The sequence below is a fragment of the Heptranchias perlo genome, chromosome 11 (genome assembly GCF_035084215.1).
Source record: "Heptranchias perlo isolate sHepPer1 chromosome 11, sHepPer1.hap1, whole genome shotgun sequence".
Lineage (NCBI taxonomy): Eukaryota > Metazoa > Chordata > Chondrichthyes > Hexanchiformes > Hexanchidae > Heptranchias > Heptranchias perlo.
In genome coordinates this window covers 41,025,594-41,044,128 of record NC_090335.1, presented here as the reverse complement: position 1 = coordinate 41,044,128, position 18,535 = coordinate 41,025,594, and the positions used below count along the sequence as shown (strand labels likewise).

At 40.4% G+C, this 18,535-nt stretch overlaps 1 protein-coding gene across 1 annotated transcript in view; it reads right to left on the bottom strand.

The window, feature by feature from the left end:
- The window catches only part of epha6 (eph receptor A6), a 475,249-nt gene that overhangs the window by 251,545 nt on the left and 205,169 nt on the right, over positions 1-18,535 (bottom strand). Inside the window, exon 3 of the mRNA XM_067992840.1 lies at positions 1,062-1,397. Within this exon, the coding sequence (XP_067848941.1) occupies positions 1,062-1,397 (336 nt within the window). The remainder of the gene's footprint in view (positions 1-1,061; positions 1,398-18,535) is intronic.

The window sequence follows — 18,535 nt, the reverse complement described above, 5'->3', positions numbered from 1 at the left end:
AGTACAAACTAGCATTTATATAGCACCTAAACCCATCCCAAATTCTTCATATCTAATGAATTGCTATTTTGAAGTCTAGTCACTGTTGTGTTGGTGAGTACGGCAGACAATTTTCACTCAGCAAGATCCCACCAACTGCAAATGGGATGAATGATTACTTAATCTGTTTTTTGTTCAGTATTGTTGATTGAGGGAGCAATGTTGGCCAGGTCGCTGGGAGTTCCCTGCTCTTCTTTGAATAGTGCCTTGGGATCCTTTATGTCTGAACAGATGGACATGGCCTTGGTTTAATGTCTAATCTGAATGACAGCACTCACTAAATGCTGCCCTCCCTGAGTACCGCACTAAACTATCAGCCCACATTGTGTGCTCAAGTCTGCAGTGGGGCTTGAACCCACAGCTTTCTAACTCAGAGAGGAAAGTACGACCAACTAAGCCAAGCTGATAATAAGAGAAAGAGGGAAAGAAATGTAACTTGATATTAGAAATACAATCTCCCTGGCAAATGCTCTGGAACTTTTACATCCTGGGAAGTGATAGGTTAACACAATATACTAAGAATGATAGGATAGTTTAACTCCTTGCTCATATCAATCCCTTAGTTTACAATCTGATTGTATCTAGAAATAGAAATCAGAAATATCCTGAATTTACTGCTTTGTGATAATCTAAGTTTAGAATTATAGCCACCTTACTGAAGTAACCGAGATGGCTACAATTATTGTCTCCAATTATTTTGGTTTTAAAATTAGATCCAGTTGTCCAGTTTGTAGTGGTTACATCACAATGACCAATCACGATATCACATTGCAACTCAATTATTCATGGATTATACAGTTAGAGCACATGATGAGTATTTTTCAGTTCAATGGTTAGTACATATTCTCAATTTCTTTCTTTAAGATCATCAGGCTTGTAGCACAGCTAAGGCCTAGTGAGACCTATCCCAGTTACTGTAGTGTAGTTTGCTCTGAAACTAAAACTTGCAACCACAGCATTGCAAAACCAGCAGTGTTAGAACTAATGCTACAAGGGGACAGGCGTAAAAAAAGAACACTTACCGGCTTGATTAGTGATGATGGTGAGAATAGCAAACTGCCTGGGAACCATGCTCTCGCTGGAGACGCCATTCACTGACTCAATCTCAAACGTGTAGTTCATGTGGGCAAGAAAGTCAACGACAGTCACTGAAGTATTCGTCAGGCCTGTGTTGTGAGGCAAAAAACGCATGCCTGCTCCACAGAGCGAGCATCTTTTAGGGCCTAAGCCACACATCTTACAGATAACGTTGTAGGTGAGATCTTTCCGTCCCCCTGTGTCGACTGGTGGACTCCACTCAAGGATTAGCGATGACTCGTTAATGTTGAAAATGACATTTCGAGGGGTAGAAGGAGGTCCTGGGGGTAGAAAAAGTAAAACAGTACGTTAAAGCTGCTCCACCCTTCTCCAATTATAAGTTTGGCAATTTCAGGTTCAATTTTACCAATTTCAAATCAATCAACCCAAGATCGCTGTGTTTTTAGGATGGTTTAGAATTGTGACTGTATAATAATATCTATTAAGAGTTGGACAGTGCCAAGTCATCTTGTATCTGTAATAACACTGACGATTTAATATTGAAGTGCCAAATAGTCCTGGCACCATGTTACATGCTTGACCACTTCTGCACGTGACATCACCAATCCTATATTTTTACACAAGAGTACCTGCTAATGTCAAAACAATTTTAATACATGATTTTCTTTTGTGTCTTCAAAACACAACTGTGAAAACCTGTCACAAAAGACCTGCGAGGACAGGGTGGAAGGATTCATTTACACTGTCTGTCCTGATGTGTGTATGTCAGACGTTAGGTAGAAATGTGACAGGTCTGTATTACTGTGCAAGTCAATAAAAACTGACAAAAGAATAACAAAATATATTAAGATACAACAGTTAGACAAATTCAAATGGAACAAACGCAGTTTAAAATTTAAGGGTGCGGTGGCGATTTCTTTTATAGTTCGGAGATCAGTTCAATTCCAGTCCAGAGTGAAGAGCTCCTCTCTCTTATGTTAATGATCCTAAATGGAAGGAGATTGTGCTGTTTGAGTTCAGCTCCCAGTGGACATTAGTCTAATTGGTGCTAAAAGTATATCTTTATTTTTAACTATTTTGATATAAAAGGTCAAGGTGCAGGAACACTGCTCCTTAGAACTTTTACAAGGGATCCAACTTAATATCATGCAGTACTGATGCAGGTTTTTTGATCAATGATTTAATAATGTACTGTAAATCTGTCTTTCCTGTGCATAAAACTATGCCACAGAAAATAGCAAATCACACAAAGTAAAACTTAATGACACTTTGTTCACATTCAATGAATAATTGCTGCAGGATACATGAGATATCATAATTACAATTTCTTTACCGTGGTTGTTAAAAATGTGTTAGCATAGAAACATCCCAACAGCCTTGACGGTTTTCCCTAATCGTTCCCATCCATAAAGGTGGCCTTTGGGGCAATGTGTTAAAGACTGCTTTTCCCCCTGTCTATTTAATCAAAAATCATGGAGAAGCTGCAGAACGAACAGCTTATGATGTAACTATAAAAGATTACACTTAAACCTTTATATCGATGTGGATTCCAGCCCAATGATGGACAGAATCGCCAAGTCAAGGGAAAAAAATGAGAGCAATAGCCCTAAATATAAGCCACATTATTTTGCCAAGTTTGCAGCCGTAGCTCCCTATTAAACATCAGTGGACAAACATCAATTATAAAAGTCAATGCTGGTACTCGACAGGTGAAGTGTTTTGTCCAGATTTAGGCTTTTATACTATGTACTACAAATTTAAATTTGTACAAATCATATAGCATACATTAGATAAAATATACTTTAAAAGGTAAGCTTTTAAATGGAGTTGAAGAGCAGAGGGACCTTTGTGTGCAGATACACAGCTCATTAAAGATGGCAGCACAAGTAGGTAAGGCCATTAAAAATGCAATCAGTTTTGTATCTGGAGACATTGAACAAAAATCAACAAGTGGTTTTGAGCATGTAAAGGTTTTAGCAAGGCCACAGCTGGAGTATTGTCTACAGTTTTGGGCATCCGAATATAAAGAAAGACAAAAGAGAATTCGAAAAGTTGCAGCGCAAATTGACTAGGATGTTACCAGGGATGAGGGATTACACTTATGAGGAGAGACTTGAGATTTCCTGGCCTTTTTTCACTAGAACTGTGAAGGTTAAGGGGTGACTTGATAGAGGTCTTCAAGATTATGAAGGATTATGATCGAGCAAATAGTGGTATTGTTTCCAGCAGTTGACAAGACAGTAGAGTGGGCATAAATTTATGATATTCACAAAAAGAATTAAAGGGGAGGTTAGAGAAAATTGCTTTACACTAAGAGTGGTTAGAATGTGGAATTCTCCACCACAAACCATTGTTGAAGAAGAGTCCATAAATTTTTTTAAAAGGGAAGTAGACAGTTGCTTGAAAAAGAGCAACATTAAAGAGTATGGTGAGCAAGCAGGAGAATGGAATTAGACTAAGTGGCTCATATGGAGAAAAGCACTGTTGCAGATTTAACGGGACAAATGGCCTATTTCTGTATGATAAAATTACTTAATTCTATCCCTATGTTGTACATTATCAGTTGACCAATAGCTGATGTGGACTGATTATGTTTCTATTCTGGCAAATGCAGTGTACATGACAACATTCACTACAACATAAAGCATGGCGGCTTTATACAGACTCCCGTGGATAATTAGCCATGTAGCATCAGTGCCACAAGTTTAACATATACTTTAACTGAAGACATTTGGCAGATAAACATGGCAACAGCTCACAGACTTAATTTGGAAAACTGCACTCACAAACTGTCTCTCATCCAACAATGTCGCTGCATAGTGCTGAGTGCCTTACGGTTTAATGAGCTGAAAAATCTAGAAATGTTCAATAAAAAGGCGATGCATAAATACAGCAGTTGTCTGATCCTTTTTGCTCCCAAACTTATGATGGTATCGGTAAGTAGCTGTGGGATACAAATTAGGAACGTTCTAGGTTTAACCCATGTGCTGAGTTAGCCAATCTTGGCTGGATGGGTCATAGGAGCACTACAATTGTAGAATCAGCCCAAATTTCCATTTCTGATCGCTATCCAGCAATCCTATTGCATGTGGATGTTTGCTGAGGACAAAATTGAGCTTGGCTATGATACCCTTCACAGTTGTAAACGGTCTTATTATCAAGTTTCTACTTTTCCTTTCTCAAGTGCAAATGGTAGGGTGCTCCACTCATTGCTTAAGGAAGGAGCGAGCCTAGTGTATGAGTTGCTCAACAGCTGATAAGCCTCTTTTGAAGCCAATGCCACCATTGGCAGTGACCAAAGAAGTCAGAAGCTACTGTTTTGTCTTTCAATGTAGCTTTTTCCTTGGTGCAGCACTAAGACATTTTAGTTACCAATTATCCTGGGGTAAATTGCTGCCCACTGATAACAAAAAGAAAGCCTTTAACCAGTTTAAAAGTAGTTTGCTTTTCCTTCCATCACCACACCTCTTTTGTTTGTAGTACTCTTTACTCACTGCATCTAATCTTTGTAGTCTGTTGGACTCTAGACTACTTCACTAAGTAACTCCTTTTCTGTACTAGAATTTTTTTTTTTATTCGTTCACGAGATGTGGGCATCGCTGGCGAGGCCTGCATTTATTGCCCATCCCTAATTGCCCTTGAGAAGGCCGCCTTCTTGAACCACTGCAGTCCGTGTGGTGAAGGTTCTCCCACAGGGCTGTTAGGAAGGGAGTTCCAGGATTTTGACCCAGCGACGATGAAGGAACGGAGATATATTTCCAAGCCGGGATGGTGCATGACTTGGAGGGGAACGTGCAGGTGGTGTTATTCCCATGTGCCTGCTGCCCTTGTCCTTATAGGTGGTAGAGATCGCGGGTTTGGGAAGTGCTGTCGAAGAAGCCTTGGCGAGTTGCTGCAGTGCATCCTGTGGATGGTACACACTGCAGCCACAGTGTGCCGGTGGTGAAGGGAGTGAATGTTTAGGGTGGTGGATGGGGTGCCAATCAAGCGGGCTACTTTGTCCTGGATGGTACATAGGAAAATGAGTAGGCTATTCAGCCCCTCGTGCCTGCTCCGCCATTTGATAAGATCATGTCTAATCTGTGATCTAGCTCCATATACCTGCCTTTGGCCCATATCCCTTAATACCTCTGGTTGCCAAAAAGCTATCTATCTCAGATTTAAATTTAACAATTGAGCTAGTAACAATTGCCGTTTGCGGAAGAGAGTTCCAAACTTCTACCACCCTTTGTGTGTAGAAATGTTTTCTAATCTCACTCCTGAAAGGTCTGGCTCTAATTTTTAGACTGTGCCCCCTACTCCTAAAATCCCCAACCAGCGGAAATAGTTTCTCTCTATCCACCCTACCTGTTCCCCTTAATATCTTATAAACTTCGATCAGATCACCCCTTAACCTTCTAAACTCTAGAGAATACAACCGCAATTTGTGTAATCTCTCCTCGTAACTTAACCCTTGAAGTCCGGGAATCATTCTAGTAAACCTACGCTGCACTCCCTTCAAGGCCAATATGTGCTTCCAAAGATGTGGTGTCCAGAACTGCTCACAGTACTCCAGGTGGGGTCTAACCAGGGTTTTGTATAGCTGCAGCATAACTTCTGCCCCCTTGTACTCCAGTCCTCTAAATATAAAGGCCAGCATTCCATTAGCCTTATTGATTATTTTCTGCACCTGTTCATGACACTTCAATGATTTATGTACCTGAACCCCTAAGTCCCTTTGGACATCCACTGTTTTTAACTTTTTACCATTTAGAAAGTACCCTGTTCTATCCTTTTTTGATCCAAAGTGGATGACCTCACATTTGTCTACATTGAATTCCATCTGCCACAGTTTTGCCCATTCACCTAATCTATCAATATCCCTTTATAATTTTATGTTTTCATCTCCACTGCTTACAATGCCACCAATCTTTGTGTCATCGGCAAACTTAGGTATGAGACTTTCTATGCCTTCATCTAAGTCGTTAATAAATATTGTGAATAATTGAGGCCCCAAGACAGATCCCTGTGGGACTCCACTAGTCACATCCTGCCAATGTGAGTACCTACCCATTATCCCTACTCTCTGTCACCTTTCGCTCAGCCAATTTCCTAACCAAGTCCGTACTTATCCCTCAATTCCATGGGCTTTTATCTTAGCTAACAGTCTCTTATGTGGGCCCTTATCAAATGCCTTCTGGAAGTCCATATAAATAACATCCATTGACATTCCCCTGTCCACTACTTTAGTCACCTCTTCAAAAAATTCAATCAGGTTTGTCAGGCACGACCTATCTTTCACAAATCCATGCTGGCTCTCTCTGATTAACTGAAAATTCTCGAGGTGTTCAGTCACCCTATTCTTTATTATAGACTCCAGCAATTTCCCCACAACAGATGTTAGGCTAACTCGTCTATAATTCCCCGGTTTCCCTCTCTCTCCTTTCTTAAAAAGCGGAGCGACATGTGCAATTTTCCAATCTAGAGGGACAGTTCCTGAATCTAGAGAACTTTGAAAGATTATGGTTAGGGCATCTGCAATCTGCTCACAAACTTCCTTTAAAACCCTGGGATGGAAACCATCTGATCCTGGGGATTTGTCACTCTTTAGTGCTATTATTTTCTTCATTACTGTTGCTTTACTTATGTTAATTTTATCGAGTCCCTGTCCCCAATTCAATATTAGTTTCCTTGGGGTTTCCGGCATGCTATCCTGTTTTTCTATTGTAAATACTGATGCAAAGTATTCGTTCAACATGTCTGCCATTTCCCCATTGTCAATGACAATATCCCCACTTTCAGTTTTTAAGGGGCCAACACTGCTCCTGAACACCCTCTTTTTCCTAATATAACTATAAAAGTTCTTCGTATTGGTTTTGATATCCCTTGCAAGTTTCTTTTCATACTCTCTTTTTGTAGCTCTTACTATCTGTTTTGTGACCCTTTGTTGACCTTTGTATCTTTCCCATTCGCCAGGATCTGTGCCATTTTTTGCCTTTTTGTATGCCCTTTCCTTATGTCTTACACTGTCCCTTACTTCTTTAGTTGTCCATGGCTTTTTTTTTGGCAAATAGAGTTCTTGCCCCTCAGGGGTATAAGCCGGTTCTGTATCTCGTTAAATGTTTCTTTAAACATTTCCCACTGATCACCAGTCGTTTTACCCATTAACAGATTTGCCCAGTTTACTGTGGACAGTCTCTGTCTCATCCCATTGAAGTCGGCCTTACCCAAGTCTAGAATCTTAGCAGCTGATTCACTTTTTTCCCTTTCAAACACTACATTGAACTCGATCATGTTATGATCGCTATTGGATAGATGTTTGTGCACAGTTAAGCTGTTAACTAAATCTGGTTCATTACTCATTACGAAATCCAGTTTGCCTTACCCCCCTGTTGCCTCTGGGACATACTGCTGTAGAAAACTATCCCGGACACACTCAAGAAATTCACTACCTTTCTGACAGTTGCTAGTCTGCTTTTCCCAATCTATGTGAAGGTTAAAGTCCCCCATTAAGACCACTATGCCTTTGTTACACGCTTGTCTAATCTCTGCATTTATACAATCCAGCACTTCAGAGCTGTTGCCAGGGGTCCTATACACAACTCCCACTATAGTCTTAGATCCTTTCCTATTTCTCAATTCAACCCGTAAGGTCTCTGTTGGCTGCTTACCTCTCGTTATATCCTCCTTTATCATTGAAGTGATTTCATCTCTAATCGCTAAGGCTACTCCTCCTCCTATTCCATTTTCCCTCTCTCTCCTGTAGACCTTATAACCCGGTATATTTAGTTCCCAATCCTGACCGTCCTGCAGCCATGTCTCAGTAATAGCTATCATGTCATACCCTCCAATTTGAATTTGAACCTGTAGTTCATTTAATTTATTCCTTATACTCCGTGTATTTGTATATAGAACTCTTAGTCGAGCCACACACCCTAGCCTGACCTTCAGCTTTGATGCTGGGCTGATCGCCTTACGCCTTCTAGTTTTCACTATATCTGCATTGCCTAAAGTACACTTTCTTTCTGCTGCTCTACGCTTTTCCCTTTCACTTGTTCTTGAACAACTGTTTGTACTATTTGTATTGTAAATTTCCCCTGGATCTTCCCCTCTCTTGCTGCTCTCAACTTTACTCCCTTCTGACTCCCCGCTCAGGTTCCCATCCCCCTGCCACTCTAGTTTAAACCTTCCCCAACAGCACTTGCAAACACCCCGCGAGGACATCGGTCCCGGTCCTGCTCGGTTGTCGAGCTTCTTGAGTGTTATTGGAGCTGCACTCATCCAGGCAAGTGGAGAGTATTCCATCACACTCCTGACTTGTGACTCTATATAAATCTCAATTTTGCAAGTGGAGAGGGCAGATGTAGAACAGAGATATTCAGTTTCCAGTTTCACATGATCCTTTGCTGTTACTAAGTGGGGTCAGTAGCCCTAGATGCAGAGGTTAGCTCCGGTCTTTGCACAGCCAGCTTTCCAGTGTTTATTCTTCTTCCTAAAATATAGGCATCATGTACTTTCTTTCTTTAATTTTTTTGTTAAATGTTTATATTATATATACACACACACATATTTATACTAGTTTGTCTCCTTTTGTATTGCTCATGACGAGTTAGAAAATGTGGTGAAAGTTTGTAAGTGATGTGCCGAGGGACAGTGAACTAAGTGTTTTTTGATTGGTTCCTGGAAAATAAAGCTTTTCTTGACCATTGCCGTTAGCGAATAAATAAATAAATAGACATTTTCCTTACCCAATACAGGTAGACAAATACCACCATTGCATGAATAAATGTATCTGGGGATGTAGTTTGACCATTTTCATTTTTCACTCAATTTAGTGTATACAGCTAAAAATATTACTTACGACAAACATTTAAAAAAATTACAATACTGAGAAAAGAAAATCATTAAATGCACACATAATTATTTAATATCCAAATTGTTTGTAAGACGTTTCCCACTCATAGACTTACTTTTCAGTTTGAGGCCTGGGGTTTGAGTTGGAAATTTCAACATCTCCTTCAATTCTATTTGTGGTTATTGTAAATTTGCGAACTCACATAACCACCTCACCGACCAAGGGAAACCCTCGATCACTACTTATTCTTTCATCACCTTGAAGACCTTTAGCAGGTCTCCCCTCAACCTTCTCAGCTCCGGTGAAAATAACCTTAATTTGTCATGTCTGTCTTCTTAACTATAAACCCTCATTCCTGGTTATATCTTGGTGAACTATCCTACACTTCCATTGCTTTCATATCAGGGGCAAAAAGTGAGGCAAAGTTTTTACTTAATATTTGTGCATTTCCTCCACTCTGCACTACAAATTTGCCTTCTTCATCTCTTACTGGCTACATCCTCACCTTGACTATCCTCTTGCTTCTAATGTTCCTATTCTTTATTCGTTCATGGGATGTGGGTGTCGCTGGCAAGGCCAGTATTTATCGCCCATCCCTAATTGCCCTTGAGAAGGTGGTGGTGAGCCGCCTTCTTGAACCGCTGCAGTCCGTGTGGTGAAGGTTCAAAGCCTTTTATTACCCTTTTATGTTTTTCATTAGTTTTCTTTCATACTCACTCCTAGCCTTTCTAATTTACCTTCTTGTCGCTTTTTTATATACTCTTCATATTTGTTCTGGCTTTAATTTTTATCCTCTCTATTCTTTCGATATGTTTTTATTTAAGATCCCTGATCATGAACCTGTGTGTGAAGAGAATGGGACCATGTCCCATGGGGTGAACTATGAGCCCTTATGAAGTTGGATTATTTACCGGGAATGGTATAGGTTGCCTACTGCACCCATTTGTTTTCTCCAATAGATGGGAAAGCAGCACGCTGACAGAACATGTAGCTCAGACCGAAACTACAAATTCATGATTATTAAGAAGAAACAATATTACACAGAAGCAAAATTAGGTGTCCGACTAAAATAAAAATACAGTTCTTAATTCTCAGTGGTATTTAAAACCCTTTTCTGATGCCAAAAGCACCAGCCTTTTAATGTTTTTTTTTACATGAGCACATGCTTTTGCGCTACTGAAATTCCATTTGATAAGGTGAGTTGGGAAAATGTATTTCCATTGTTCAGTGAGTCAATAAATTTTGAGGACATGCATTTAATATCATCAACAAAAGAACAAAGAAGAGGTTCGGAGAATTTTTCTCACTCAGAGGATTGTCAGGATATGGGATGCCCTAGCAGAAACAGTGGTGGAAGTAGAATCCATAACAGCTTTTAAAAGGGAGGTGGATAAATATTTGAAAGAAAAATGTAAAAATGCAAGGCCATGGGACTAATTGGATAGCTCTTTCAGCAAGCTGGCACAGGTGCAATGGGTCGAATGGTCTCCTTCTGTGCTATAACATTCTATGATTCTATCTGTACACTTGCCTGAACTGGGTGAACTCAAGCAATGGCCAGCAGCTGTCACATTTATTTTCAGCCTGGGAGGTATCTAGATATGGAGCTGTCAATCAAAGCAGATTTCAAAGACAAAAAGGCTACCTCTAAATACCAGATTTCAGCAGACTGTCACACCTGCCACAATGGACAAGAGTCCAGTTAGTAGGAGAATGCCTAGTGAGACAGCTATTACAGTTAATGGTTCTATGTCTTTGTCAACAGCCTGCTTGAACAGTTATTTCTATCACGTGTGGGTTTTGTATTTTCTAACACTTGATTTGTGTTATAAATATCATAGTTGAAGCGTCTAATACAAAACTACAAAATAACACACATCCCATTGTTCTACAAACGATCCAAAATCTGTTGGGTTCTATTTCAACAATTACTGAGACAACCAAAATTTTTCACAACTGGGAGAGAATTTCTGCTGTCAGTTCACAGGTGCTGTTCCCAAACAACTGGCTAACAAGACAGGCAGATTTCCTTTTCTAAAAGAATCAACAGAGATCAGGTTAAAAAGGTACAATTCTGATGAAGGGTCATTGACCTGAAACGTTAACTCTGTTTCTTTCTCCACAGATGCTGCCCGAATTGCTGAGTATTTCCAGTATTTTCTGGTTTTATTTCAGATTTCCAGAATCTGCAGTATTTTGCTTTTGATTTAAAAAGGAACAATATCGGGACTAGCTAAAAATAAGCAAGTGTTATAGGAAAACTTGAAACTGGACAGATCTCATTCCATCACAGGAAGAACAAAGTTAATGACATCTTTAGTAAATTTTGTAAGAGGGTAGCTAAATAGTATTATTAGTGTTATATTTGTGAGGTCTGCATCTGTCAGTATCAGTGAAAGGTGATGGGCAGAATTTTCACTTCCAGCCAGGAAGGGAGTGGGGGTGTGGGGGGGAGGAAGATTTTCGGGTGCGAAGGCCAGAAGGTAAATGGGCTAGTCGTGAGGCCAATAAATTTTACTTCTGGGTTTCACGCCTGGCAGCCAGCGTGATCAACAGGCTGGCTGGCTGTCGGGCAGGAAGGCCTGAGACAGCAGGCTGCAGCTGGGAATCGGAGGAAGGGAGGGAAGTAGGGATCATGGACCGGAGAAAAGATTGGGGGGGGGGGCAGGGAGGAGTTCGGGAGGCCCGGGAGGAGTTCAGGGGGCCGGGAAGAAGATCGGAGGTTGCTGGAGGTCAGGTGAAGAGTCAGAGGTAGGTGGGGGTCCAACATGGAGGGGGGGGTGGTCCCCCATTTGGGGGGGCCCTGTCGGTCAGGTGAGCTTGTTGGGCCTGGATGAGGCACTCCTGCTCCTCCGGGCCAACAGCAGTGGCACTCAATTCATGAATCCAGCCCTTCCCGCCTGTTTTCACCTGATGTGATTTGGAAGTGATGGGAAACCCAAACAGATAAGGTTAATTTTAATACTCCAATACACGAAATATTAAGTACCTCAAGAATTTTAATGAGGCACTTTGCCCTTTTAAGTATTGGCCCACTGGTTTTAAATGGTGGGGGGGGGGACTTCCTGGTGTCTGCCATGCGCACGCATACAAACCTGCTTGGGTTAAACCCAGAAGTGGGCGAGTTGAAGCTGGGAAGCGGTCCTGCTCCAAAAAGTTATTATTTTGACCTCCCATCTGCCCCCAGCCACCCCCCACCCCAATTCTTGGGGGTTAAAATTTACTCCAAGATGTTTAATTCATCAGTCATGTCATACATGGAGGACCAGAGCTCATGCGTATAAGGGCAGAACTAGGCTAGCTGTCAGGAGGTTCTTCCTTTCCCAGAGGATAAAAGGCCTATGGAACATGTTGGCAGCTCATGCGGTGAGTATTGATTCATTGCACACCTCCAAAAGAGAGCTGGATGAATTCCTGGCTGGGGTGGAGATCACAGCATACGAAAGGCAGGTGGGACACTAAGTAATATAAACCACGGTCAATGCGGACTCCTGAAATAATTTTGATCACATAAGGGATTCGGAGAGGGATTTTCCAGGTCTTTTTCCTAAATGGACCTGGTGTTTTTTAATTTATTTTGTCTCCCCCATGACTGCTGGTGGGTGGAGGGGTGCTGTGAATCATGATGCTTAAGGCACCACGACTGTGTGAGGCGGGCCTGATGGACCAACTGGTCTTCTCCTGTCTACCATTTTCGTATATTCGTATGTTTTAAAATGATTGCACAAAACAGATTGATTCAGTGGAAAACAGCTAGTTAATGCTGAAATCCTATATTACAACAAACATTGAGTTACCTATTCATCTATTGAAGAACCTCCCACAGCTTGTGAAGGCTGGTGTGTACTATAAAAACATTTAAATAATGAAAGAAGAGCAGTCTGATGAAGGACTATAAAAATAACCTGGAAAATTGTTGAGTTCTTCTATCATCCCTGCATGGTGCATTTCAAACCGATGTACTTATCTAGCTAACACAAAGTGTTATCTTTTTGCAGGATGCCACCATCTGTCTACTTGAGTAGAAAATGAATAGTCTGGTAAAGGATGGAGCCAGAGTGGGCATCAACAGCTGCTTTGAAGCACAGAGCAAAACAAGCAAGTCTCATTTCTAACGATTGCAACAGTGAAAGGAGAACTATGAGAATAAAAGGAATAGTTCATTTTCAATATTTAAACATAACATAAGAACATTAGAAATAGGAGCAGGAGTAGGCCATGCAGCCCCTCGAGCCTGCTCTACCATTCAATAAGATCATCGCTGATCTTCGACCTCAACTCGACTTTCCAGCCCGACCCCATATCCCTTGATTCCCCTAGAGTCCAAAAATCTACCGATCTCAGCCTTGAATATATTCAATAACTCAGCATCCACAGCCCTCTGGGGTAGAGAATTCCAAAGATTCACAACCCATTGAGTGAAGAAATTCCTCCTCATTTCAGTCTTAAATAGCCAACCCCTTATCCTGAGACTATGCCCCCTAATTATAGACTCTCCAGCCAGGGGAAACAACCTCTCAGCATCTACCCTGTCAAGCCCCCTCAGAATCTTATATGTTTTAATTAGATCACCTCTCATTCTTCTAAACTCCAGAGAGTATAGGCCCATTCTACTCAATCTCTCCTCATAGGATAACCCTCTCATCCCAGGAATCAATCTAGTGAACCTTCGTTGCACCATCTCCAAGGCAAGTATATCCTTCCTTAGATAAGGAGACCAAAACTGTACACAGTACTCCAGGTGAGGTCTCACCAAAGCCCTGTACAATTGTAGTAAGACTTCCTTACTCTTGTACTCCAACCCCTTGCAATGAAGGCCAACACGCCATTTGCCTTCCTAATTGCTTGCTGTACCTGCATGCTAACTTTTGTGTTTCTTGTACGAGGACCCACAAATCTCTCTGAACACCAACATTTAATAGTTTCTCATCATTTAAAAAATATTCTGTTCTTCTATTCTTCCTACCAAAGTGAATAACCTCACATTTCCCTACCTTATACACCATCTGCCACCTTCTTGCCCACTCACTTAACCTGTCCATATCCCTTTGCAGACGCTTTGTGTCCTCCTCATAGTTTACTTTCCCACCTAGCTTTGTATCATCAGCAAACTTGGATACATTACACTCAGTCCCTTCATCTAAGTCATTAATATAGATTGTAAATAGCTGAGGCCACAGCACTGATCCTTGCAGCACCCCACTAGTTACAGCCTGCCAACCTGAGAATGACCTGTTTATCCGTCCTCTCTGTTTTCTGTCCAGTAACCAATCCTCTATCCATGCTAATATATTACCCCCAACCCCATGAGCCCTTATCTTGTGTGACAACCTTTCATGTGGCAACTTATCGAATGCCTTTTGAAAATCCAAATACATTACATCCACTGGTTCCCCTTTATCTACTCTGCTAGTTACATCCTCAAAAAACTATAATAGATTTGTCAAACATGATTTCCCTTTCATAAAAAACATTGACTCTGCCTAATCATATTATGATTTTCTAAGTATCTTGTTACCACTTCCTTAATAATGGATTCCAGCATTTTCCTGACAACTGATGTCGGGCTAACTGGCCTGTAGTTCCCTGTTTTCTCTCTCCCTCCTTTCTTGAATAGCAGGGTTACATTTGCTACCTTCCAATCCGCTGCGACCATTCTAGAATTAAGGAATTTTGGATGATCACAACCAATGCATCCACTATCTCTATAGCCACCTCTTTTAGAACCCTCAGATGTAGGCCATCAAGTCCAGGGGATTTATTGGCTTTTAGTCTCATTAGTTTCTCAAGTACTTTTAATCTACTGATATTAATTACTTCAAGTTCCTCACTCTCATTAGCCCCTTGGTTCTTCCCTATTTCTGGTATGCTTTTTGTGTCTTCTACTGTGAAGACAGATACAAAATATTTGTTTAATGTCTCTGCCATTTCCTTATTCCCCATTATAATCTCTCCTGCCTCAGCCTCTAAGGGACCAATGTTTACTTTTGCTACTCTCTTCCTTTTTACATACTTGTAGAAGCTCTTACAATCTGTTTTTATATTTCTTGCTAGTTTACTCTCATTCTATTTTTTCCCTCTTTATCAATTTTTTGGTCATCCTTTGTTAGTTTCTAAAACTCTCCCAATCCTCAGGCTTACTACTCTTCTTGGCAACATTATAGGCCTCTTCTTTTAATCTAATACTATCCTTAACTTCTTTAGTTAACCACAGATGAATCACTTTTCCTGTGGAGTTTTTATTTCTCAATGTAATGTCTATTCATTGAGAATGTTGAAATATTTATTGAAATGTTTGCCATTGCTTATCTACTGTCATACCCTTTAATCTAATTTCCCAATCTACCTTTGCCAACTCGCCCCTCATACCTGTGTAATTGGTTTAATTTTAAGTTTAAGACTCCAGTTTCTGACTTAAGTACTTCACTCTCAAATTCAATGTGAAATTATATCATATTATGATCACTCTTCCCCAGGGGATCCTTTACTGCATGATTACTAATTAACTCTATCTCATTACACAGTACAAGATCTAAAATAACCTGTTCCCTGGTTGGTTCCATGTTCTAGGAAACTGTCTCGAATGCATTCCATAAATTTGTCCTCCGGACCACCTTTGCCAATTTGATTTGTCCAGTCTATATGTAGATTAAAGTCCCCCATGATTATTACATTACCTTTGTTACAAGAGATGGCACACAGGTGTGTGTTTGTTAATAACAAGAAAACACGATACTTAAGAAATAATATGATGTTGCGGAATAGTAAATCAAATGTTATTGTGGATATATTTTGTCCTTGAGCAATGGCATAGGAAATCAACTTTAGTTGGAGAATAATTGCAATGATTATCGAAAATAAAATGATTTGAAAGAAAGCATGCATTTTGGGATATGAAAGTTATTAGGTGCAGTGTAAAACAGTTTCTTGTCCAATAGTCTTTCACATCACCAGAACTTTCTGAAACACAGCCCAGTTAAGAAGAATATAAATTATTACCAGCTGTGAATAGTTTCATTTGTAAAACCTAATTTGCCAAAACATAGAATTCTCACCTGTTGTAGAGATGGAGCTTTATCTTTTGTGTTCATATTTAGTCTTTGACCATGTGGAAGTGCTTTTGGCTTCAGTCTGCAATTTCCTGATTACATATGCTTCGAAGCAATAGTCTCCTCGGTTTTAGTGGTAAAACTCATTGCTTTAAGGCAATGTCGGTGATGGTTCACTGACTAGCAACCAACAGCGATGGATTATCTCATAAAATGTTTAATGTGCAGTTTTGTGGCTGTTAATAGGTTATGAAAATGGAGAATAAATTGGAATCTTGCAGATGGGAACATCTATGAGCTAATCTTCATTTATGTGAGCTGTTGTTCGTTTTAGCTAAGCCAACACAGCTGTATAATACCTTGTTCATTGTGCAATACCTTGTTCATTAGACCCATATCACCAAAACAATATCAGACAATTTGGCATCTATTTGCCCTTGTAAACAGCATGAATTGAGAGAATAAACAATCTCAGTCCTTTTGATGGTGCTTTCTTATTCTAAATTCTTCTGTGTCAATATTAGTAGAGTCTGGTGGGTTCAACGTTCTAATTTGTGGTGGTGATTTAATCCAGCCAACAATAATGGTCACAAACCATTTGCTTATTCAAGGAGTTGTAACCCTTCCTTTTCGTGAATGAAGTTGGGTTGGGGTAGTGGCATGATGGCAGTTGACTTTGCCCAACACTTGTGGGAATTGTACCACATGGGTAGGACTATATAATACAGTAAAAGTACAAAATAAGATTTGGAATTAGGAAAGACTGTTCTATCCTGTAAGCCTCCACAAACCATCTATTGCTGCTGTTTAGGCTGATATTATGCTTTGCTTGGTGTGAACTCAAACCAATGTATGACTGCCTCCTGAATGGGATCTCACACATCATGACTTTGGCAGTCTCTTGAGTAACACTTCTGCATTGACACAAAACCAAAACCACTTTGTATCGATGTAGAAGTGACAATATAGCTGTGATCTTAATCCCCTGAGGGAAAACTCTGCATAAATGTTCCTTTAACCCCAGTGGTAACAAGATAAAACTCCAGAGTATTTATGCATCCTCACAATTCCACTCTTCAACTCTGGTCTCTTACCACCACAGAGGGCTGGTCTCTTGCTCCATTAGCATGGGAACCATCCTATCCTGGGGTAGTGTGTACAGTTTTGGTCTCCTTACCTAATGAAGGATATACTTGCGTATAAATATACTTGAAACATATAAAATTCTTAGAGGGCTTGACAGGATAGATGCTGTGAGGCTGTTTCACCTGGCCAGAGAGTCTAGAACTAGGGGCATTGTCTCAAGATAAGGGGTCGGCCATTTAGGGCTGAGATGAGGAGGAATTTCTTCACTTAGAGGGTTGTGAATCTTAGGAATTCTCTACCCCAGAGGGCTGTGGATGCTCAGTCATTGAGTATATTCAAGGATGAGATCGATAAATTTTTGGACTCTAAGGGAATCAAGGGATATGGGGATCGGGCGGGAAAGTGGAGATGAGGTTGAAGATCAGCCATGATCTAATTGAATGGCGGAGCAGGCTCAAGAGGCCATTTGGCCTATTCATGCTCCTATTTCTTGTGTTCTTACGTTCTTATCCCATGCAGTATTTGATCATGTCAGTCCATATCTATCTCAATAACCTCCAATGCTGTATCCAGATGGAGTTAATTGTCACAGAAACAACTAGTTTTCTGACAATGTATTCTGTATGTGCAATGTGTTTGATCCAGTTTGCAACATCTTACATTTTTCTGCATTAAGTTCAATTGCCATTTACCTGTTGAAGTGCTAAGCCTATTTAAGTTTCTTTGGATAACTTCCATTACCCTGACTCAACTAACCAACGGACAACCGTCCAGGTTGTTGATAAAGATCACAAACAACAATAGGCTCAGGATTGATCTCAAAGGAAATTCTCTGGATGCTATTCACCACACGAGAATTAAAATGCTCATTTATAACCATTCTCTGTTTGTTCTTCAAGCAATAATTATAAAATCCAATTTGCATTCATTGATTGCAATAGTGGAAAAACTGAAAGATGACTTGCCACTTCAGTTATATTTTGTTCATGTCCAATTAAGCAAAGCTGCATTTATCAGCAACTTTTAGTATCTCATCCTCATTTTTGAAGACTAGAGAAGTTGGTTCGCCATACTTTAGGCATCTGGATATATTATACATTTGTATATAGCACTTTTCATGTCCTCAGGGTGTCCCAAAGTGCTTCACAGCCAATAAAGTACTTCTGAAGTGTAATCATTGATGTAAGTAGGGAAATGTGGCAGCCAATTTGTGCACAGGTTCCACAAACACGAATACGATAAATGACTAGATAATCTATTTTTTTTAGTAACACTGCAGGAGGGATAAATATTTGGCCAGGTGACCAGGAGAACTCCCCTGCTCTTCTTCAGATAGCACGGAGGGATTTTTTATATCCACCTGAGAGGGCAGACAGGGATCTCGGTCAAGCGTCACATCCAAAATATGGCACCTCCAACAGTACAGCGCTCTCTCTGTACTGCACTGAAGTGGCAGCCCAGGTTATGTGCTCAAGGACCTGGAGTGGGA